The 25,121-nt window shown below is 48.5% G+C and overlaps 1 protein-coding gene and 1 long non-coding RNA gene across 2 annotated transcripts in view; both read right to left on the bottom strand.

The window, feature by feature from the left end:
* Window positions 1-238: 238 nt before the first annotated feature.
* Window positions 239-763, bottom strand: LOC306939897. The gene is made up of 2 exons (XR_013791944.1): window positions 678-763; window positions 239-608 (listed from the first exon to the last, which is right to left on the bottom strand). It is a non-coding gene; the product is annotated as an uncharacterized lncRNA (long non-coding RNA).
* A 6,141-nt stretch (window positions 764-6,904) lies between these two features.
* mast4 (microtubule associated serine/threonine kinase family member 4) overlaps window positions 6,905-25,121 on the bottom strand; it is a 218,508-nt gene continuing 200,291 nt past the window's right edge. Inside the window, exons 30-37 of the mRNA XM_079525304.1 lie at window positions 24,093-24,229; window positions 22,995-23,338; window positions 22,454-22,595; window positions 19,300-19,559; window positions 18,127-18,180; window positions 16,174-16,372; window positions 14,811-15,480; window positions 6,905-11,023 (exon numbers count right to left, since the gene is read on the bottom strand). Coding sequence (XP_079381430.1) covers window positions 7,867-11,023; window positions 14,811-15,480; window positions 16,174-16,372; window positions 18,127-18,180; window positions 19,300-19,559; window positions 22,454-22,595; window positions 22,995-23,338; window positions 24,093-24,229 — 4,963 coding nt within the window. The 3' untranslated portion in view covers window positions 6,905-7,866. The remainder of the gene's footprint in view (window positions 11,024-14,810; window positions 15,481-16,173; window positions 16,373-18,126; window positions 18,181-19,299; window positions 19,560-22,453; window positions 22,596-22,994; window positions 23,339-24,092; window positions 24,230-25,121) is intronic.

Here is a 25,121-nt window from a genome sequence, read left to right on the forward strand (position 1 = left end):
TAGCGCGCCACTCGGTGGCGCGCTATGAGCTTGTAGATCTGCTATTTTTCAATAGCTAAAGTATAACATAATGCTTAGTTAAAACACCAAAAGGGGTTCCTGCCCAGAATGGGTTTTAACACAAAAAAGACAGAATTTTATATATTTTGCTGCACCACTAGACACACACAGATCCCCCATTACTATTCACGGTGAAAAGATTAATATACATTTCATTCTGAATGAAAATACACCGTGATGTGATCGTATATCAATACATTTTATTTTCATTATTATTACGCAACATTAGAAGTATAAATATCTTGTTTTTAATAATATACAACATCTATGACATCCATAGAGCTTCCTTCACGGGCCAAATACAATCCATAGAGCTTCCTTCAAGGGCCAAATACAATCCATAGACTAGAACTTCCTTCATGGGCCAAATACAATCCATAGAGCTTCCTTCACGGGCCAAATACAATCCATAGAGCTTCCTTCACGGGCCAAATACAATCCATAGAGCTTCCTTCAAGGGCCAAATACAATCCATAGACTAGAGCTTCCTTCATGGGCCAAATACAATCCATAGAGCTTCCTTCATGGGCCAAATACAATCCATAGAGCTTCCTTCATGGGCCAAATACAATCCATAGACTAGAACTTCCTTCACGGGCCAAATACAATCCATAGACTAGAGCTTCCTTCATGGGCCAAATACAAAAACTCAAAACACATGTTTTATTGCTCAGATCCTATCGGACAGACCAGAGTAATCAAACATGTTAAATTGCAGATCCTAGAAGACAGACCAGAGTAATCAAACACATGTTTTATTGCTCAGATCCTATCGGACAGACCAGAGTAATCAAACATGTTAAATTGCAGATCCTAGAAGACAGACCAGAGTAATCAAACACATGTTTATTGCTCAGATCCTATCGGACAGACCAGAGTAATCAAACACATGTTTATTGCACAGATCCTAGAAGACAGACCAGAGTAATCAAACACATGTTTATTGCACAGATCCTAGAAGACAGACCAGAGTAATCAAACACATGTTTATTGCACAGATCCTAGAAGACAGACCAGAGTAATCAAACACATGTTTATTGCACAGATCCTAGAAGACAGACCAGAGTAATCAAACACATGTTTATTGCACAGATCCTAGAAGACAGACCAGAGTAATCAAACACATGTTTATTGCACAGATCCTAGAAGACAGACCAGAGTAATCAAACACATGTTTATTGCACAGATCCTAGAAGACAGACCAGAGTAATCAAACACATGTTCATTGCACAGATCCTAGAAGACAGACCAGAGTAATCAAACACATGTTTATTGCACAGATCCTAGAAGACAGACCAGAGTAAGCGAGTTCATCTAACACTAGTTTCACACAGAGACAGAAAAGCAAAAAGCAAAATGTAACCCAAAAGACAAAAAGGTACAAAGAAGGAACCAATGGGAGCCCATTTTTCGGACACGTCAAAAAGACCTGAATTGCGAGCAGGAATTTATTTCAATCCGATTTTTACTTTAAATAATGTCCCAATTATACCTTTTATCTGACGTGAAATTAGCAACAGCGAGAAAGAAAAGTCAGAGTATATGAAAAAATAAAATAAAGAAAGAAAAATAAGTCACAATTTAAGAACAAAATGCAGGTCTTCTAACCACATGGAAAATGGCGTCTCTGTTTTGGGGATGTCCTTATCGGTGAATGTTGTCGAACGCTTTCAAAAAAATGCCAAAGCATTATAACTTCTTTTTTTTTATAGCCAGCGCGCAGATTGACTATTTTCTCAATGTGGCATTACGGTTCGGTGGCAAAAAAACACAAAAAAACGGGCTTCCGTTGGACCTTGACATAACGATGAACAAACAATGATTCTACGGCAGAAAAACGACAGCTTGTCGGGGAAGGAGGAGGTCACGCTACAGTCAAACACATTTTCCATAAAGACACAGATAGATTTTGGCAAAAAAATCAACACGATATACAAAATATACATCCATTAAGCTTCTGTAAACAAAATATTTAACCATGTGCTTAATTCGCCTTCGAGGAATTTTAACGTCAATCTCCGAAAAAAGAAAAGAAAAAAAGAAAAGAAAAAGGCATAGGTTAAAAAAATAGACGTCGATTCATTTGAAACGACGTTTTTCGCCATTCGTTTCGATATGCGTTCAACCTCATTAGCCACGCTTCAGTTCAACCTCATTAGCCACGCTTCAGTTTAAGTCTCTCTTGTTGTTCAACCTCATTAGCTTCAGTTTAAGTCTCTCTTGTTCAGTTTTTTTACTCTTTCCATGAACTACATGGTAAATGTGATCATTAAGGTGCATCTTTTTTTCTTTTGTTTTTTCTGACAAAAACGGCAAAATACATTTACGGTATATTTTCAAATGATCGTTACACTGGATGGTAGATTCATTAACGGCAATTAAATCTCATCACAATCAATCAATCAATCAATCAATCTCAGTGGCGTGAACGGCGTGTTTGAGTCTGCGTTCTCGGGACACAGTATATCATTAATATAAACCTCCTAATGTTGTGTCAAGTATGTATTCATGATGTCTCGTTAATACAGCTGATAACGTTTGTTTATATGCAGGTATAGCCGACAGCACAGAGGAAAACACTGCATGACGTGAATTCTACGTTTGTAGGCCGATAATCCAGGCCACCGTCAGGTTTTGCGATAGAGCGCCGAAGTCCGGACGTCGTTCACGGAAGTTCTTCTCTATGCTAATAACATGGGGTCATCTTAAAATCGTCTAATATGAGAATTGCGGTCTGTATCGTTTACGACAGTCATGACAGTCAGTCATATTCGATACAGTCTGTTTCTAGCAAAGATTTGGCTGCAGTAACATTTTGCGTTTTCTCTCAGTCAGTTGATTCTTCATTTCCATACGAGTGAAGCGGCCTGGATGACATTCAATCACAGTTCTTCCCCTCTGGGGATTACAATGCAAATAAAAGGTACATGAACCCCGTGGATTTATAGCGTCCTCTAGCGATATTGTCATCAGACGTCGGTGCACTATCCAGGCCGTCTGATTGGCGTTGCGGGTTTTGCGATTTAAAGGCCTCTACAGTACCGAAGGGTATGTCTGCGTGTTGCGCGTATAAATATGTACACGCGTATAAGTGTGTAAATGCCTTGCAGATTATTCATGTTTGAACAGACTTTACAGTAGCAGGGACAGCTTGGAGCCTATTTATATTGAGACTAATTATATTGCTATAATTATAATCTGCCATATTTAGGGAAGGGACGATGTGGGAAAAATGACCGGTCACCATCATAGCGGACACAATAATTGTGATTACGATATCGTGAATAAAAAAACTCTTTTGTTGACCACTTGCACCCTCCCAAGCAGCCACATTCTGGGAGGGGGAAGACATTTGGAGAGATTTGGAGTAGACTGAAAAAAGAGAAAAGTGCAGGACTTTATGTGTTAGTTTGACTAAGTATTGAGGGTTTAAGTATTGAGGGTTTAAGTATAGAGGGTTTAAGTATGGAGGGTTTAAGTATGGAGGGTTTAAGTATTGAGGGTTTAAGTATGGAGGGTTTAAGTATGGAGGGTTTAAGTATAGAGGGTTTAAGTATGGAGGGTTTAAGTATTGAGGGTTTAAGTATAGAGAAGACAAAAGCCAACGGATGACAATTTCCACGATAAATTAAATGAAATTCTCCGCCATGTGATTGTTGTGAGCGTTTTTTTTTAATCACGATAAAGGATCATAATAGCGATTATCGTCCCATCCCTATAATCTCCTTACGGAAATGAACGTGAGTTCAACCACACTCGTCTCTATTCCGCACTGTCGTAATAGATGAAACATTAGGCGAGACATAGCACGTTGCACAACCGCCGCGCCGCGCGCTGCTGTGAGCTCGTCTGTTTGCGCATGTGTGTTATTTATACTATCGTGACAAAGTATATACTTGTTAGGGTCACTTCACCACTTTTCATATAATAGGTCCTCACTAATAATCATGATAAAATGGCACAATCTTTTTCTACTCAGTCTGTGTCTCATAGGAGGGCTGTGGGCAGTTCAGAAACCGTCTTCCAGTGACATCATCATTAGGCAGATTCTGTTACATTCCCGTCATGTCTACTAAGTGTACTTGGCATTGGCAATACATACTTACATACATACTGTACATACTACATACATACATACATATAGTACATACATACACACCAGACATCACTTTCTAGACCTTTTCAAGCATTAATCAAGTTTTTGTTGTCTCTTTTTCATTTCAACAATACCCCCAAAAATAATAATAGTATTTGTTATAAAAAAAAAAAAACAAGCAAAAAAAAAACATTTTCATAGTAAGCGAATGAATACCTTGACATGGCGTTTACAATAATAAACAACATTGGTTGGGAAGTGCCGACGACCCTCACAGTTTTCTCATAATGATAATAATAATAACGCTACATTTATGGGAAAGGCTCCGTCGACGCTCATCGCCTTTAATATTTGTTTGTGTTTCAAGTAAAAATGTGTCACTGTCGCGCGGAAACCTCATATGTCACCATTAACGTTTTGTTTTTTTCTTTATTTATTTCCTAGTAAATTAATGCCCTACTTTGTCATACTAGAAAATAGTCGCTCGTGAGCTTCCACGTAGATCGACGAGTTTTGCTACTTTTTTTTTTTTTTTTTTTAATCAAAGACAAAGTTTTATAAATATTGAACCAATGAAAGGTTTTAACAACAGCTTGTGACTAAATAACCACATTGGATACGTTGGAACACACAAAAAAAAGCAGTGTTTTGAACATACAGGGTTTCCAGCCGACAGCGGCCAGGTGTAGCTGGTCAATGTCACAGAGCGGCCAGGTGTCACAGAGGATGCCTGTGTTGTCCAGGTGTAGCTGGCCAATGTCACAGAGGATGCCTGTGTTGTCCAGGTGTAGCTGGCCAATGTCACAGAGGATGCCTGTGTTGTCCAGGTGTAGCTGGCCAATGTCACAGAGGATGCCTGTGTTGTCCAGGTGTAGCTGGACAATGTCACAGAGGATGCCTGTGTTGTCGCTGTCGTCCGTATTTCAACTATTTGTGTGTTATTTCTTTCTTCATAAATTAACGCCCGACCTGATCGTACTACAGCGTCACACGAAAGCATCTAAAGTATAGCAGATCTGCAAGCTGGAAACGTGCCACGGAGCCACACGTTTTTGCGCTAGCAGATCTGCTATAGATCTGATATATACATATATATTAGTGTTTTAATATCCTGAAGAGTAAAACAGATTGGGACATAATTTGAGGTTTCCGCCCAACAGAGACGATATGTTTAGCTTATTCTAGACCGCGAGGAATTGTCAAGCAGAAAGATGATGACACCACGATATCTCTAAGTAGTACAAACGTTTACGTGGCAAAATATATTATACATACATTATAATACAAACTACACTCATGTAAGCCCATGTGGGTTTTTTTTTTTTTTAGTTTTTTTTTTTTTACAGTAGTCATATTTATTTACACCACATTGCATAAAAATTAAAAGATTTAGAAATGTACAGATGCTAAGCCAGAGGAATGTGAATACAACTCCGTAACCTGCTAAAGAACAGCCAGTTTGACTTTTTTTTACCTTCTGTTGCCCATAATAACTCCCTCTAAGGCCCCTCCACTAAATATATGATCATATATTAACTCCCTAAGGCCCCTCCACTAAATATATGATCATATATTAACTCTCTAAGGCCCCTCCACTAAATATATGATCATATATTAACTCTCTAAGGCCCCTCCACTAAATATATGATATATTAACTCTTCTAAGGCCCCTCCACTAAATATATGATCATATATTAACTCTCTAAGGCCCCTTCTTTAAATATATGATCATATATTAACTCGCTAAGGCCCCTCCACTAAATATATGATCATATATTAACTCGCTAAGGCCCCTCCACTAAATATATGATCATATATTAACTCTTCTAAGGCCCCTCCACTAAATATATGATCATATATTAACTCTCTAAGGCCCCTTCTTTAAATATATGATCATATATTAACTCGCTAAGGCCCCTTCTTTAAATATATGATCATATATTAACTCGCTAAGGCCCCTCCACTATATATATAATCATATATTAACTCCCTAAGGCCCCTCCACTAAATATATGATTGTGTTCTAAGCGAGAAGCATCACAGGACAATTAAATGCTGTTCTTTCTGTGTGACCCACTGACCCCAAATCGCGCGTACACACACACACACACACACACACACACACACACACACACACACACACACACACACACACACACACACACACACACACACACACACACACACACACACACACACACACACACACACACACACACACACACACACACACACACACACACACACACACACACACACACACGCTCTGTCCGACATCCAATCTTCGGAAAGGGAGGCGATATAACTACAACATTTTTTTTTTTTTAATCGCCGATCTGATGGTGAACGTATGAAGGTGAACGATCTGATGGTGAACGTATGAAGCTGCTATTTCTTTCGTCTTGGACATTATTTTGAATTTGGGGAAATCTAAATCTAATTAAAGTTTGTATAATGACACTGACGGATGCCAGGTTTTGAATTAATTTAATTTGTTAACGTCGCTCTAACCCTGAAGCTAAGAATTCAATCTGTGAACAGACTAGTAAACCCATTGAGACCTGAGACCAGATTCTACAAAACGTCTTCCAAATCCTGACAGTTTTCTGAAAAAAACCCACGTTTCTATATCAGTGGTTCTCAAACTATTTCATGTCAAGGACCCACAGAATTATCTGTATTTGGCCGCGGACCCCCATCTGAAAATATGTTGTTCCAGGGACCAGGAGCAAAGATTTGAGTTAAAAACGTTCAATGTGAAAGAATATAATAATTCAAAGATTTGCACACATCGTCATGATTTTTTTTTAAATAGCAGATCTTCAAGCTCGAGTGCAGCGGTACGAGCTTGTAGATCTGCTATTTTTCAACAGCTAAAGTTTAAAATAATGGTTAAAAGCTCCTCAGGTCCTCAGCTCTGAATGGGTTAAACCTAGAGTTGTCCAGATCCAATCACCTGATCAGAAATCGGGGGGGGTGCATACTTAGTTTAGACTAGTCATTGTTTAGACATGGGTTAAGGTTAGGTTTAGGTGTGCTACCCCGTGGGAGGTTAGGTTTAGGGTGAGGGTTTGAGATAGGTTGTAGTTGTAGGACTAATGACTGGTCTAACCAATGACTAGTCTAAACCAAAAACAGTCTAAACTAAGTACTGCACCCGAAATCGGGAGCCGATCACGTCATTTTCAAATGATGGGAATCAGATCGGAAGCAAAAAAGACATATATCCATATCATGCTATTAGACTGGATATTGTCTGTGATGTTGGATATTGTACTATTGTGATATTATGGCATAATTGTTCTATTAAAATATCAATATCGGATCAGGAAAACTCGGAAGCAACCTGATACTCACGGAACCAATAAGAAAGCACCCTGATACTCAGGGAACCAATAAGACGAAGGAATAAGACAAATCGTTTCCAGCATTCTGCTCTGTCCACGTTTACAGTGACCTGCTCATTGATTCAGAAGAAACACAGTGCGCAAGACAGTGTGTGTTATGCCTCAACACCCACACACACACACACACGCATACACACACACACGCACACGCACACGCACACACACACACACAGAAGCACGACTTCTATCCCTGTTAACGAACACAGCTTCGCCGGTAATCAAACAAAAGAAGGCATGATGGACGAAAAAAAAAAAAACGTTCTAAAACAATGGACCAATTGGCTGCTTATTTAAAGTCTCTCTTCACTTCTTGCCGAGGGAAGTGCGTGGCGACAGTTCCTTCCCCTGCTTGGACCTGACGCTACCGCCATAGTCCTTGTCGGAGGCGCTAGCGGCGCCGTCCCTCGCGCTAGCAGAAGACACCGGGGCGACGACGCTCCTCGACGCCGTCTCTCTCCTGGAGGCGTGCCTCTGCGCGGCGGTGGCGGCGCCCGGAGGCTCCACACCGCCATCTTTTCTCCTCCTCTCCGACTGCTCCTTACTACGAGCGGAGGAGGAGGAGGAGGACCACGACTGTTTCTCGGCGGACCTCGAATCGGACGCGCCGCCGATTCGCTCGCTGCTGCTGCTGCTGCTGCTGTGCTTGGAGGAGGAGGACGACGACCCCGGAGCTTCCCCCCCGCCGCCGGTGGTCCCGCCCTCCGCTGGGGGGCTTTTGCCTGGTTTGGTGCCCTCGAACCTGAGGCCGTCTTTGGATGGCGCCTTGCCCGGCGGCGTGTGTGCTTCTCGTTTGGCGGCGGCCGCCAGGGGCGGGGCAGGCCGAGGGGGAGGAGCATCCGGCGCCTCTCTCTGGGCTCTGGGCTGCCAGGGAGGAGCAGGCGTAGAAAGCGCCAGGACCGCCGAATGTTGTTGTTTGCGTGGTCTGGGTTCTGCGCTGTGGTCCTTGACCACCGGAGCCTCCGCCTCTTTAGCGTGTCCTCTCGCCGTCTCCAGACCTTGTTGTTTCGTAACTTGGGCGTTCGCGGACGAAGAAGAAGGAGCTACGGTTTTGGGAGGCGACGTTTTTTGCTTGGATTCCGCGTTTTCTTTCTTGACGTTGTTGTGCACCGGAGCTACTGCGGCCACGCTTGGTGGGCTTTCCCCCCGTTGAGGGGTCTCTGCTGCGTTGTGCCTGACGAGAGGAGCCGGATCTTTCAGGTTCATGTCAGTGACGGGGCCAGTGACGGGGCCAGTGACGGGGCCAGTGATCGGGCCAGTGACGGGGCCAGTGATCGGGCCAGTGACGGGGCCAGTGATCGGGCCAGTGATGGGGCCAGTGACGGGGCCAGTGACGGGGCCAGTGATCGGGCCAGTGATGGGGCCAGTGACGGGGCCAGTGACGGGGCCAGTGATCGGGCCAGTGACGGGGCCAGTGATCGGGCCAGTGATGGGGCCAGTGACGGGGCCAGTGACGGGGCCAGTGATCGGGCCAGTGATGGGGCCAGTGACGGGGCCAGTGACGGGGCCAGTGATCGGGCCAGTGATCGGGCCAGTGACGGGGCCAGTGACGGGGCCAGTGATCGGGCCAGTGACGGGGCCAGTGACGGGGCCAGTGACCGGGCCAGTCTCCGTTTCAATCTTCCCCACAGTGAGCACCGTTTCGTTGCTGATCCCTGAAGCCGCAGGCCGTGCTGTCTGTCTTGGAGAGGCTGCTGTGCTGGACGCCAGCGTCATGGACACCGAACGGTCTGCCTCCGAGGGAGATTTCAGACATGCTTTTTCAACCGGATAGTTTGTCGTCGGTGTTGACGGGAACTGCTCAGGCTCGGAGGGGTTAATAATGCTGGTCTTTGGTGACGTGGGAGGAGCCAAGCCGCTCCGCTCCGACGCGTCGGGACTCACCAACGCATCGCCGACGACAACGGCGTCGTTTCGTTTAAAACTCTGCGATGAGACGTGTTTGACCGTCATGTTCTCCGTCCCTTTGGAAGAAACATTTCTCTGCTCCGGTTTTGTGCTAATGTGTGCGTTTCCTGACGTCCCGGAAGCGATGCTTCGCATCGGGCTGGACGTGTAGATTTCTTTGGAATAGATGCTGGTCGTAGCGCTAGCCTCCTTCACGGCAGGTCTGGTGGCGGGCTGTGGTACTGCACTAGCGTCTCTGTTCTTCAGAGGGGTTTCAGGTCTGGTGGCGGGCTGTGGTACTGCAGTACAGTCTCTGTTCAGGGAGGTTTCCGAGCAGTGCCGTGGCACTGAACCGCACGACTCGCTCTCCTCTTCCTCATCCTCCTCCCCAGAACCGGTGCCGCCGCCCCCCGGCGTTAGGCTATAAACCCACGGTTCGCCACGAGGAGAGGGGAACAGAAACTGCTGCTTGGAGAGATGTTGAGGATCTTCTAAAATGTAACGTACGCACACGACGGCGCCGCTGCTTTGCGTCGTACTCGAGGTTGGCGTGGTGGAGATTTCTTTGTCGCCACGCCGAGGCCGAGGCGTCCCCGACGCAGCAACGTTGACGCTTTGCTCTAGCGGCCGTGGAACACGTGTCGCCTCAGCCTCGGCGGTGGTGGCAGCGGCTGCGTGGGACCCGGTGGTCTCGGGCTTGACTGCGGCGGCGCTCTGAGCGTCGGACGTCTCAGAGCGGTCCGACAAAGCGACTCGCGGCCCTGCGCTCTCGGGCACGTCGTCCTCCTGGTCCTCGTTGCTCACCTCGCGTATGGACGGTGTTTTGCCGCACGACGAGAAGTGGGAGGAGCCGTGGCGGATGCTGCCGCCACCGCCGCCGCTCCGGTGCTCTGGAGGAGGGTTCTGCGCCTTGACGCCGCTCCAGGTGCTCTCCGGCTTGCCGAAGCCGAAGGCCTCTTCAGCCTTGTTGTTGTTGTTGGGTGACGAGGCCTTCGCGAGCGGCTCGCCGTCCTCCGGAGGTTTATCTCCTCCTCCTCCGTCGCTACATTTCGACTCCAGGTGACTCGGCTGCTCCTTGGAGGAGGCGACGCCCCCGCCGCTGCTGTTCGGAGACGAACCGGAAGGGCAGCCCAGGCTCGGCGCGGCGCCCAACAGGGGGCTCTTCTTGGCGTGTCTAAGCTGCGGCGGGGGGCTTGACGCCGCGGTGGGACTCTGCAGCCACGCGGGAGGAGGAAGGGGAGACTCTGCAACGATGTCCGCCAGCCTGGACAGACAGCCGTCCGTCTTGGAGAGCCGCGGAGGGCCCGACAGCAGGCCGATGTCCAGCGTCCCCTCCAGGGGTTTGAGGGACGACGCCAGACGGTGCCCCCCCGCCGCCTCCAGCTTGTACTCGGACGAGGTCTTCCGGAGGGAGGGGTTCATCTCCGCCGACGCCGAGATGAACTGCAGCTTCTCCACGGCGCTCTCTCCTCTCGCCGAGAACATCTTGGGAGCGGCGGCCAGGCCTTCGGGGCTGGAGTGGACGCCCTTCATGTGCTCGTAGGACATGGGCGAGTCCAGCTGGAGACTCTTGGACCTGGGGGCGGAGTCAGAAAGGCAGGGTAAGTATTATTACATTCCAGTTGTTGTACCCTATCTTTTTTTTTCTCATAGGTCATAAGTGTCTTTGCTAAACTCATTCACCTGCAAATGACATGAAACATGTCCTAACTGTGCTTCCACTAGATGGCGCTATTAGCTAACCTATGATCAACCTTGCCCTAGCCTCGGTCCCAACCTTACTCATCTGCAGAGAGAAAAGCCTGGTCACAACCTGAGGCAGAAGTGTCGGTCCGGAACATCCGTCAGATGTATTTCCCGCCGATACGGTATTTGTTCAACCAATCCCAACACTTGTTTCATTCACCGAGAATGTAAACAGATTTGTAAAGCGTCGACGTCATTTACTTGAGCGGTACTAGCTGCTAAAATCCCACAACTTCTGCCCCCCCCAAAACATGATACACTCTACAGCGGAGGTCTCGCCCAGCGTGGTAAGTTCCTGTGAAGGAATCCACGTGGAAAACACCTGGTCGTAAAACTCTGTTTCACTTCCTAGTAGGGACCTTTTTCCTCTGCCTCGTAACTATGGATTACATGGACGGTTCGCAGTGAAGATGAATATTATGTGACTACTTAAATGAGTTAGCGGTAGGGATGGAGCTCGAAACCTGATACCCGAAAAACCCGATAACAAGCTTATCCAGTACCCGGTATCAATAAGCTTTGGGCTTATCCAGTACCCGGTATCAATAAGCTTTGGGCTTATCCAGTACCCGGTATCAATAAGCTTTGGGCTTATCCAGTACCCGGTATCAATAAGCTTTGGGCTTATCCAGTACCCGGTATCAATAAGCTTTGGGCTTATCCAGTACCCGGTATCAATAAGCTTTGGGCTTATCCAGTACCCGGTATCAATAAGCTTTGGGCTTATCCAGTACCCGGTATCAATAAGCTTTGGGCTTATCCAGTACCCGGTATCAATAAGCTTCGGGCTTATCCAGTACCCGGTATCAATAAGCTTCGGGCTTATCCAGTACCCGGTATCAATAAGCTTCGGGCTTATCGAGTACCCGGTATCAATAAGCTTCGGGCTTATCGAGTACCCGGTATCAATAAGCTTCGGGCTTATCGAGTACCCGGTATCAATAAGCTTCGGGCTTATCGAGTACCCGGTATCAATAAGCTTTGGGCTTATCGAGTACCCGGTATCAATAAGCTTTGGGCTTATCGAGTACCCGGTATCAATAAGCTTTGGGCTTATCGAGTACCCGTTATCAATAAGCTTTGGGCTTATCGAGTACCCGGTATCAATAAGCTTTGGGCTTATCGAGTACCCGGTATCAATAAGCTTTGGGCTTATCGAGTACCCGGTATCAATAAGCTTTGGGCTTATCGAGTACCCGGTATCAATAAGCTTTGGGCTTATCCAGTACCCGTTATCAATAAGCTTTGGGCTTATCCAGTACCCGGTATCAATAAGCTTTGGGCTTATCGAGTACCCGGTATCAATAAGCTTCGGGCTTATCCAGTACCCGGTATCAATAAGCTTCGGGCTTATCGAGTACCCGGCATCAATAAGCTTTGGGCTTATCCAGTACCCGGTATCAATAAGCTTTGGGCTTATCCAGTACCCGGTATCAATAAGCTTTGGGCTTATCCAGTACCCGGTATCAATAAGCTTTGGGCTTATCCAGTACCCGGTATCAATAAGCTTTGGGCTTATCCAGTACCCGGTATCAATAAGCTTTGGGCTTATCCAGTACCCGGTATCAATAAGCTTTGGGCTTATCCAGTACCCGGTATCAATAAGCTTTGGGCTTATCGAGTACCCGGTATCAATAAGCTTTGGGCTTATCGAGTACCCGGTATCAATAAGCTTTGGGCTTATCGAGTACCCGGTATCAATAAGCTTTGGGCTTATCCAGTACCCGTTATCAATAAGCTTTGGGCTTATCCAGTACCCGGTATCAATAAGCTTTGGGCTTATCGAGTACCCGGTATCAATAAGCTTCGGGCTTATCCAGTACCCGGTATCAATAAGCTTCGGGCTTATCGAGTACCCGGCATCAATAAGCTTTGGGCTTATCCAGTACCCGGTATCAATAAGCTTTGGGCTTATCCAGTACCCGGTATCAATAAGCTTTGGGCTTATCCAGTACCCGGTATCAATAAGCTTTGGGCTTATCCAGTACCCGGTATCAATAAGCTTTGGGCTTATCCAGTACCCGGTATCAATAAGCTTTGGGCTTATCCAGTACCCGGTATCAATAAGCTTTGGGCTTATCCAGTACCCGGTATCAATAAGCTTTGGGCTTATCGAGTACCCGGTATCAATAAGCTTTGGGCTTATCGAGTACCCGGTATCAATAAGCTTTGGGCTTATCGAGTACCCGGTATCAATAAGCTTTGGGCTTATCGAGTACCCGGTATCAATAAGCTTTGGGCTTATCCAGTACCCGGTATCAATAAGCTTTGGGCTTATCGAGTACCCGGTATCAATAAGCTTTGGGCTTATTCAGTACCCGGTATCAATAAGCTTTGGGCTTATTCAGTACCCGGTATCAATAAGCTTTGGGCTTATCCAGTACCCGGTATCAATAAGCTTCGGGCTTATCCAGTACCCGGTATCAATAAGCTTTGGGCTTATCGAGTACCCGGTATCAATAAGCTTTGGGCTTATTCAGTACCCGGTATCAATAAGCTTTGGGCTTATTCGGTACCCGGTATCAATAAGCTTTGGGCTTATCGAGTACCCGGTATCAATAAGCTTTGGGCTTATCCAGTACCCGGTATCAATAAGCTTTGGGCTTATCGAGTACCCGGTATCAATAAGCTTTGGGCTTATCGAGTACCCGGTATCAATAAGCTTCGGGCTTATCGAGTACCCTGTATCAATAAGCTTTGGGCTTATCGAGTACCCGGTATCAATAAGCTTTGGGCTTATCCAGTACCTGTTATCAATAAGCTTTGGGCTTATCCAGTACCCGGTATCAATAAGCTTTGGGCTTATCCAGTACCCGGTATCAATAAGCTTCGGGCTTATCGAGTACCCTGTATCAATAAGCTTTGGGCTTATCGAGTACCCGGTATCAATAGGCTTTGGGCTTATCCAGTACCTGTTATCAATAAGCTTTGGGCTTATCCAGTACCCGGTATCAATAAGCTTCGGGCTTATCCAGTACCCGGTATCAATAAGCTTTGGGCTTATCGAGTACCCGGTATCAATAAGCTTTGGGCTTATCCAGTACCTGTTATCAATAAGCTTTGGGCTTATCGAGTACCCGGTATCAATAAGCTTTGGGCTTATCGAGTACCCGGTATCAATAAGCTTTGGGCTTATCCAGTACCCGGTATCAATAAGCTTTGGGCTTATCGAGTACCCTGTATCAATAAGCTTTGGGCTTATCGAGTACCCGGTATCAATAAGCTTTGGGCTTATCGAGTACCCGGTATCAATAAGCTTTGGGCTTATCGAGTACCCTGTATCAATAAGCTTTGGGCTTATCGAGTACCCGGTATCAATAAGCTTTGGGCTTATCGAGTACCCGGTATCAATAAGCTTTGGGCTTATCGAGTACCCTGTATCAATAAGCTTTGGGCTTATCGAGTACCCGGTATCAATAAGCTTTGGGCTTATCGAGTACCCGGTATCAATAAGCTTTGGGCTTATCGAGTACCCGGTATCAATAAGCTTTGGGCTTATCGAGTACCCGTTATCAATTTCCTCCCGACAGCAGCAGCATAACAAAAACTAATAAAAAGATCTTGAAAAGAAAACGTAAGTTAAGCATAAAAGAAAAGGTAAGTTAAGTTAGGTAAACCTGGAGCCGAAGTGGAGGCCCTCGTGTTTCCCGCCCGTGGGGGACATGCGGCACACGCCCCCCTCCTCCCTCTCCTCGAAGGACAGCCTCTTCCGGGCGAACAACTCCACGTTGGGCGACTTGAAGTCCAGCCTGTCCACTTTGAGCCCGCCCCCCTCCTTCCCCGCTCTGCAGGAGGGAGGCGAGGCCGCCGCTAGGTGCTGGCGGTCGGCGTGGTGAGATGCTAGCTGGCGGTCGGTGTGGTGAGATGCTAGCTGGCGGTCGGTGTGGTGAGATGCTAGCTGGCGGTCGGCGTGGTGAGATGCTAGCTGGCGGTCGGCGTGGTGAGATGCTAGCTGGCGGTCGGTGTGGTGAGATGCTAGCTGGCAGTCGGTGTGGTGAGATGCTAGCTGGCGGTCCGCATGGTGAGATGCTAGCTGGCGGTCCGCGTGGTGAGATGCTAGCTGGCGGTCCGTGTGGTGAGATGCTAGCTGGCGGTCCGCATGGTGAGATGCTAGCTGGCGGTCCGCGTGGTGAGATGCTAGCTGGCGGTCCGCATGGTGAGATGCTAGCTGGCGGTCCGCGTGGTGCGCGGGGCACAGCAGCGGGGCACCCTTGCCGTCCCCACACGGGCACCCCTCAGCGAGACCCTCGCAGGCCTGGCGCGTGTTGAGCTTCTTGTAGAGCACGTCTTAATAAAATAAAATAAAGGCAGGACAACGGTGGTGTTCATTTCAACCACTAAAAAACGTAAAGAGGAAAAAGTGTTCGCCGACAACCTTTTTTCCCCACAGACGTAAACCAGATAAGGACTTAAATATAACTCGACTGAATATACTGAGGATTTCATCAGCAAATGAATACTAGACTGAAATAGTGGAGAAATAGTGGAATAGCAGATCTAAAAGCTCTATGAGCTTGTAGATCTGATGTAACACAAATTTAACATAATGGTTAAAAGTGGTTAAAATATAACTACAATCTAATGTGACAGATGATTTCCCGGTTTGAAAGGGTTAAAAGGATCGTGACATTGACAATTGCACCAAAAAACGTGAACTTTTAACATTCAGTAGATTTTTTGTGGTCTGGGATTTTCTGGATCAAACCAAGTGCTCTGATTTGCCTGTGGACTGTGAGGTAAGAGTCCACAAATCCCATATTGTTATGATAATTTGCCAGCAGATGTCACTGTTGAGGGATTTTGCCTGTTTTCATTGCAACTCAAAAGGCTTCGGAACACACAGAGAAAACCCCCAGAAAATCCACTGAATGTTCAGAGTTCAGTTTGTGAGGTGGGCTGTAATTGAGGTCATAAAACAGATATTAATGAATGTCAAGAAACCTTTAAATATCAAAACGTCCGTGGTCCTATAAACGGTACCTTTGAGTGCGGTGCTGGCCCCTTTGGAGGGCTCCAGCAGCGGGCCAGAGTCAGGGCTCTGCGATCTGTCCGTAGCCCGGCATCCCAGGAGGACGCCTCTGTCGTCTGCCGCCACGCAGGGCGGGGCCGAGGGGTCCCCAGCCTCACGCAGCGCGTCCTGCTTCTGCAGAGACTCCCGCCTCTCGGACCAGTCCTGACGCTTCACGACCACCACAAGAACAACAAGAAGGACGGAATGAAAGAAGGTTTTTAGCTGCTTGAAAGGGTATGAACAAACATGTTGATACACCTCTACTCAGAGCCATCTAATAGAAGAGTTACGACATTGAGGGGCAGAAACCAAGCGCTGTTCATGCAGCCTGAACTGAGACAAGCTGGAGTTGGAAATACATTGTTTTCAACAAGGGCGGCGCAAATAAGAGCTATTTTAAGCATGTGTGCAACATGACAACTGTTTTAAAGTATTGTACAGTGACAACTAAAGTCTCTGTAATGTTTATGTTGTACTATTACTACAAAACGATCTAAAATAAAGGGATTTAAGATCATTAAAGCTGGGCTGTTGCCCTGAGAACAATGCATTTCTGCCTACTTTCGGTCCAGGACTTGTCCCAGTTGGTTGTCCCCATTCTCAATAAAAGTCTATGAAGGAGAGCCGCCATTGGACTGAAGCCCCATGAAGTGAACGCAGTTTGCGTAACTCTGTCTATATCCAAGGCTCTGGTAGTGACCTAGTCACTAGGAAGTTGAACGGGTCCTGGACAGGTCTTGTTTACAAAACGGATCTAAGCCAGTGCAGTGGAGAGCTCCACATCGTCGACTCTGTGCCGTCAAATAAACCTTGTTTTGACCAGAAATGCCATCTGGGACAAGAAATAGGAGATACAGGCGATTGAAAGAAATTGATAGAATGGATTATTATGGCGACGACGATCTAAGATGGGCGACCCATTGTCATGACAACAACAGCTAGCAACCCGATGCTAACGTAAGTAGCATTATGGCTTGATCGATCAAAAGCTCTATAGAAGGGGGCACGGTGGCACAGTTGGTAGTGCTGTCGCCTCACAGCTAGAAGGTCCTGGGTTCGATTCCCGCTCGGGACGCTGTGGGTGCTGGCGGCGTGTTTCCGCCTCCACGTCATCAGTGCCCATACCCGAGGCGGGGTTGGCGAAAGGGCCTTTCTGTGTGGAGTTTGCATGTTCTCCCCGTGTCCCCTAGGGTAGGTACCCTCACAAAAAACATGCAGTAATCCTGGTCTTTAAACTGCCTCCCCCTGGCCAGCCGGGGCGCCTGATGGAGGGGAAAGGAACTGGTTGGAATAACGTGTTCCTTCCACGCGCTACGTCCAACCAGGGAAACTCCCCCCTGTCAGGTGTAAAGGAGCAACTTGGACACTCATGCATGAAGGAAGCATGAGTTCGTTGCTCTCCCCATGTCCCCCATATATGGGGACTAGGTTGGCGGAGGGTGTGTAGAGCCCAGGATCACATTAGATAATTGACACAGGGGTGAAAAATGGGTTACAAAATCGTGGGATAAAAAATATTTAAAAAAAAGCTCTATAGAAGCGCAATTGCCGTTTATCTATGGCAATGGTGTTGAGCGTAGGATTTAATAATAGGCTTTAATTGACGTAACCTGACTCCGCCAGATGGGGCAGCAGAGAGTACACTGGGTTCCCCCCCTCCTGCTCCCATCTGGGAACTCTCAGGCAGACTTGATGCTCCGGCCACCAAACGGCCTGGCCAATCAGCGGCAGCTAGAGGCGGGATCAAGGCATACACAGTGCTGCCTTGATCCCGCCTCTAGCTGCCGCTGATTGGCCAGATGGGAGCAGGAGGGGGGAACCCAGTGTACTCTCTGCTGCCCCATCTGGCGGAGTCAGGTTATAATTGACGTACATCTACTACAATGGCGCCAAGTGGGTTAATTATGTTGGATATTCAATACCTTGGACTTGAGCGTGTCCTTCTCCAGGTCTTCCACAGACTCCTGATGTCCAACCTAGAGAGAGAAGAGAAGATGAGACCTTTTCTTTATTCATCCAGAGACGCACATTCAGTCTCTAAAGGCCGCACGGCAGTTAAGATACAGTTACAGGGCAGATCCCCAGCTGAATTAATTAAGACAGCATCAGCGTCTGTTTCGGTCACTTGAACCCTATCTCAGCTATTTTGGAGATAGACGATCTACAAGCTCACGACACTTCACGATACAACGCGCCGTGATCTTGTAGATCTGCTGTTTTCAAAAAAAATGTTGAGGAAATGTGGAATACATTATAATTGCATTCTCAGAGCACGTTTATTTGAACAGAATACATGCCGCCACCAGATGGCTCCACTGAGGAGCCAGTGCCAGCTTAACCCATTTTGGGTGGGAACCCCTTTTGGTGTTAGCCTTATGTTATGCTTTAGCTATTGAAAAATAGCAGATCTACAAGCTCATAGCGCGCCACCGAGTGGCGCGCTACGAGCTGGGTAGGTCTGCTATTTTTGAAAAATTGAACGACTGACATAGAAACATAGCTTTTTCAGAAAACGGTCATGATTTTAGAAGACATTTTGTAGAATCGAGCTCAGGTCTAAATGGGTTAATGCAGAGAATGATACTCTTTAGACAGCCGTGAACAGGTTCGTTGAACCGGAAGTGATTGTGCGACTCATAGCTTCCGTCCGGGCCGTCATCTGCCAATGTAAACATTACTTTTCTACTGGCGAGGTCGGTGCTTTAGATCGTGTGCGCCGCGATTTGGGCGTTTTCTTTTTTTTACGTCACACCATGGATGCTAAAAAAAGCTAACGGACGGTAAATAAAATACTATTAATTCTGGATTCATAGACATTAAAGAAACCAGAGATTTATCGGGTTCGCAAAGGAGGCTTTAAGCAATATAAATTGGTATAGATTGTGTTAACGATCAGGCAATCGATTGTGTTTCGTCTCGGATCAATGGAATCTCCATAGCATACTCTAAGCTCTTCGCTATTGGTATATCACTTTTGTTTTTACATTATCGTTTATTTTTTTGCCAATTATTTGGGGGGGGGGGGGGGGGGGGGGTCCACTTGGACCCCCAAATAATTGGCATATAGGCATCGTTGGTTATATGCATACACGGACCTTGCGGCCTTGCGGTCTCTTCAGGCAGCCCTGCTCGGCGGGCCGGACCCTGGCCACGCAGGAGGTCTCCTCCAGGCTGTGCAGGGGGTGGTGGTGGTCCCTGGGGGACCCCTGCTGGGGGTGGTGGTGGTCCCTGGGGGACCCCTGCTGGGGGTGGTGGTGGTCCCTGGACGACCCAGGCCTCGACACCTCGTCCTGGGATTCCTCCTGCGTCACCTCCAGGCTCAGCATCCTGGGACACAGGTGCTTCTTGTCTGCTCCTGTGTGTGTGTGTGTGTGTGTGTGTGTGTGTGTGTGTGTGTGTGTGTGTGTGTGTGTGTGTGTGTGTGTGTGTGTGTGTGTGTGTGTGTGCGTGGGGAGGGAGGGAGGGAGGGAGAGGGTTGTTAAAGTTGAAGCCAATTCACCCATTTTCAACCAATCGATCAGGGAGTAAAGCAAAAACTGATTTGTGAATACGGGAAATATCCCTATATTTTATTTTGTATTTATTGATGTATTTTTTTATGTATTTTTTAACTGAGCTCATGCTTCCTTCAATGCATGAGGAGTGAGCAGGCTGCTTCTTAGTGCATGAGGAGTCAGCAGGCCGCTTCTTAGTGCATGAGGAGTGAGCAGGCTGCTTCTTAGTGCATGAGGAGTGAGCAGGCCGCTTCTTAGTGCATGAGGAGTGAGCAGGCTGCTTCTTAGTGCATGAGGAGTGAGCAGGCTGCTTCTTAGTGCATGAGGAGTCAGCAGGCTGCTTCTTAGGATGCATGAGGAGTGAGCAGGCTGCTTCTTAGGATGCATGAGGAGTGAGCAGGCTGCTTCTTAGTGCATGAGGAGTCAGCAGGCTGCTTCTTAGTGCATGAGGAGTGAGCAGGCTGCTTCTTAGTGCATGAGGAGTGAGCAGGTTGCTTCTTAGTGCATGAGGAGTGAGCAGGTTGCTTCTTAGTGCATGAGGAGTGAGCAGGCTGCTTCTTAGTGCATGAGGAGTGAGCAGGCTGCTTCTTAGGATGCATGAGGAGTCAGCAGGCTGCTTCTTAGTGCATGAGGAGTGAGCAGGCTGCTTCTTAGTGCATGAGGAGTCAGCAGGCTGCTTCTTAGTGCATGAGGAGTGAGCAGGCTGCTTCTTAGTGCATGAGGAGTGAGCAGGCTGCTTCTTAGTGCATGAGGAGTGAGCAGGCTGCTTCTTAGTGCATGAGGAGTGAGCAGGCTGCTTCTTAGTGCATGAGGAGTGAGCAGGCTGCTTCTTAGTGCATGAGGAGTGAGCAGGCTGCTTCTTAGTGCATGAGGAGTGAGCAGGCTGCTTCTTAGTGCATGAGGAGTGAGCAGGCTGCTTCTTAGTGCATGAGGAGTGAGCAGGCTGCTTCTTAGTGCATGAGGAGTGAGCAGGCTGCTTCTTAGCGCGTGGAAGGAACACATTATTCCAACCAGTTCCTTTCTCCTCCATCAGGGTCAACGGCTGGCCAGGGGGAGGCAGTTTAGAGACAAGCATGTTTTTTTGTGAGGGTACCTACCCTAGGGGACAAGGGGAGAACATGTGAGGGTACCTACCCTAGGGGACAAGGGGAGAACATGTGAGGGTACCTACCCTAGGGGACACGGGGAGAACATGTGAGGGTACCTACCCTAGGGGACACGGGGAGAACATGTGAGGGTACCTACCCTAGGGGACAAGGGGAGAACATGTGAGGGTACCTACCCTAGGGGACAAGGGGAGAACATGTGAGGGTACCTACCCTAGGGGACACGGGGAGAACATGTGAGGGTACCTACCCTAGGGGACACGGGGAGAACATGTGAGGGTACCTACCCTAGGGGACAAGGGGAGAACATGTGAGGGTACCTACCCTATAGGGGACACGGGGAGAACATGTGAGGGTACCTACACTAGGGTACAAGGGGAGAACATGTGAGGGTACCTACCCTAGGGGACACGGGGAGAACATGTGAGGGTACCTACCCTAGGGGACACGGGGAGAACATGTGAGGGTACCTACCCTAGGGGACACGGGGAGAACATGTGAGGGTACCTACCCTAGGGGACACGGGGAGAACATGTGAGGGTACCTACCCTAGGGGACAAGGGGAGAACATGTGAGGGTACCTACCCTAGGGGACAAGGGGAGAACATGTGAGGGTACCTACCCTAGGGGACAAGGGGAGAACATGTGAGGGTACCTACCCTAGGGGACACGGGGAGAACATGTGAGGGTACCTACCCTAGGGGACACGGGGAGAACATGTGAGGGTACCTACCCTAGGGGACAAGGGGAGAACATGTGAGGGTACCTACCCTATAGGGGACACGGGGAGAACATGTGAGGGTACCTACACTAGGGTACAAGGGGAGAACATGTGAGGGTACCTACCCTAGGGGACACGGGGAGAACATGTGAGGGTACCTACCCTAGGGGACACGGGGAGAACATGTGAGGGTACCTACCCTAGGGGACACGGGGAGAACATGTGAGGGTACCTACCCTAGGGGACACGGGGAGAACATGTGAGGGTACCTACCCTAGGGGACAAGGGGAGAACATGTGAGGGTACCTACCCTAGGGGACACGGGGAGAAACTGTGAGGGTACCTACCCTAGGGGACACGGGGAGAACATGTGAGGGTACCTACCCTAGGGGACACGGGGAGAACATGTGAGGGTACCTACCCTAGGGGACAAGGGGAGAACATGTGAGGGTACCTACCCTATAGGGGACACGGGGAGAACATGTGAGGGTACCTACACTAGGGTACAAGGGGAGAACATGTGAGGGTACCTACCCTAGGGGACACGGGGAGAACACGTGAGGGTACCTACCCTAGGGGACACGGGGAGAACATGTGAGGGTACCTACCCTAGAGGACAAGGGGAGAACATGTGAGGGTACCTACCCTAGGGGACACGGGGAGAACACGTGAGGGTACCTACCCTAGGGGACAAGGGGAGAACATGTGAGGGTACCTACCCTAGGGGACACAGGGAGAACATGTGAGGGTACCTACCATAGGGGACAAGGGGAGAACATGTGAGGGTACCTACCATAGGGGACATGGTGGGGGTCGGTAGCAGACAGCTTCTAAACTAAACAGACAGCTTCTAAACTAAACAGACAGCTTCTAAACTAAACAGACAGCTTCTAAACTAAACAGACAGCTTCTAAACTACAACACCAACCTTGGTAGGAGGGAGTCAGCTTCTCCTCGGACTGGACGCGCTGGAGGAGCGGCGAGCGGGGCGGCTCGGCGCTCTTGGGGCGCACCATGTGACGCACGATGCTGGGCGGCGAGTGGCCCACCACCACGGCCGGGGGGGTCATCTGGGGACCAGAGAAAAAGGTAGTTTTATCGTTTTAACGAAATGACAAAAACTATGACATTGAAAAAAGTTACACATTTTCGTTGACTGAGCTAAATAAAAAACGATAAACGATGACTAACTGAAACTATATTTTGTTTTTACAGAACTATAACTAAAAGGAACTGAAATGATGGGACAAAATGCCCATAGTTTTTGTTTTCGGAAATGTATTTATTAGCTTTTCGTCGCTGTCGGCGCCACCATGTGGCACCTAGTGGTGTGACGTCACTTATTTACAATCTGACAAATAACCGAAAGCATTAAAAACAAACAGTACTAACACTAAAACTAATAAACTGAATTATAAAAAAATAAGAAAAATGTGAAAACGAAACAACTAAAATGGAAACATTCTGACCTTGGAGGAGAGGGCGGCCACGCCCCCATGCAGCAGCGGGGAGGGGGAGCGCTGGGGGGAGGCGGGGGGCTGTGGGGTGGGCGAGGGCGTGCGCGCCAGCGGGGACAGAGGGATGCTGCCGGCAGACTTGCGGCGGCCCTGCTGGCCTCGGAGCCTCTGGCCCGGCGTCAGTTTGTTGTTGGGGCCCCCCGACCCCAGGCCGCCCGACCCGTTGGGGCCCCCTCCTCCGTTGGGGCCCAGGCCGTGCAGAGTGCTGGGCCGGATGTGGCCCGAGCCCGCCGGGGAGTTGGGAGCGCTGGAGCTGGGAGAGCTGCTCTGGGACGAGGTGGTGCCTCCGCCGCCGCCTGGAGAAACCAACGGTTGTTAACCCATTCTGACCTGAGATCAGATTCTAAAAATGTCTTCTACATCCTGACAGTTTTCTGAAAAAGCTATGTTTCTATGTCAGTCGTTCTTCGATTTTTCAAAAATAGCAGACCTACAAGCTCGTAGCACGCCACTCGGTGGCGCGCTATGAGCTTGTAGATCTGCTATTTTTCAATAGCTAAAGCATAACATAATGCTAACACCAAAAGGGGTTCCCGCCCAAAATTCGAGCAGTTCTGATTGGCTGCCTCGTCTCCAGCCATGTTGCCTCATAATTCTTAAGGGTCACTAATTTGAGCATAACAGCGGAGCGCAGCTAAAAAAGTGGCATAACGTCAGCAGCAGACCCACAGATAATAATAATGCAGCTGGTAATTAATTGATTTAATCAATTTGGGCTTGTTTTCTTCTTGTATTATTATAAATATTATTCTCTGGTATCGGTGTCGGCTAAGACAGAAACTGTGGGATCGGATCGGAAACGAAAAAAGTGTTTCGGGACATCCCTAGTTGTTAACACTCTTAGCGGTCAAGACGGAGATCTCCGTCAAATAATTACGCTCATCGCCCAGGACGGAGATTAATCAAAAGACGGAACATTAGCACCGTAGCAACAGAGCGCGCCAGTCTACAGGCTGGGAGCGTCTATTGGGCAACATCCGATGTTACCTGATTGGTCGAGGCCGTGCGTAGGGGTCTTACCTGATTGGTTGAGGTGCGTAGGGGTCTTACCTGATTGGTTGAGGTGCGTAGGGGACCCAGGCAGACTGTCTCCAGACGACAGGGAGTGGCTCAGAGACGAGAAGCTGCGGCTGGCGTGGAGCAGAGGAGACGGCTGCATGGCGAAACGACGGAACACAGAGCGCCTCCTGGTGGCCAGACCGGAGAGAGACAACCCCACAGGCAGACATTTAAACACCTCCAAAGTCCATCCATTTTAAACAGCTTATCCGTAGTCGGGTCGCGGGGGCAACAGCTCCACCAGAGAGCTCCAGACTTCCCTCTCCAGAGCAACATTAGTGACTTCCTCCTGGGGGGATCCCGAGACGTTCCAAGGCCAGTGAGTCGATGTGTTTCCTCCAACTGCGCCTTGGTCTGCCCCGGGGTCTCCTCCCAGTGGGACGTGCCTCGAGGACCTCCCTAGGGAGACGCCCGAGAGGCATCCTAACCAGATGCCTCGAGGACCTCCCTAGGGAGACGCCCGAGAGGCATCCTAACCAGATGCCTCGAGGACCTCCCTAGGGAGACGCCCGAGAGGCATCCTAACCAGATGCCTCGAGGACCTCCCTAGGGAGACGCCCGAGAGGCATCCTAACCAGATGCCTCGAGGACCTCCCTAGGGAGACAGACGCCCGAGAGGCATCCTAACCAGATGCCTCGAGGACCTCCCTAGGGAGACGCCCGAGAGGCATCCTAACCAGATGCCTCGAGGACCTTCCTAGGGAGACGCCCGAGATGCATCCTAACCAGATGCCTCGAGGACCTCCCTAGGGAGCTGGCTCCTTTCCAGGCGAAGAAGCAGCGACTCTACTCCGAGTCTCTCTCGCGTGACTGAACTTCTCACCCTATCTCTAAGGGAGATGCCAGCCACCCGTCGAAGAAAACTCATTTTGTGACACACACTTCATGACCATAGGTGAGAGTGGGAACGAAGATTGCTCGGTAGACAGAGAGCTTTGCCTTCTGGCTCAACTCTCTTTCGTCACAACAGTGAGCGGTATACAGCAACATGACATGTCGACATTGACATGAAAACTGATC

Source organism: Electrona antarctica, assembly GCF_951216825.1.
Source record: "Electrona antarctica genome assembly, chromosome: 16".
NCBI lineage: Eukaryota > Metazoa > Chordata > Actinopteri > Myctophiformes > Myctophidae > Electrona > Electrona antarctica.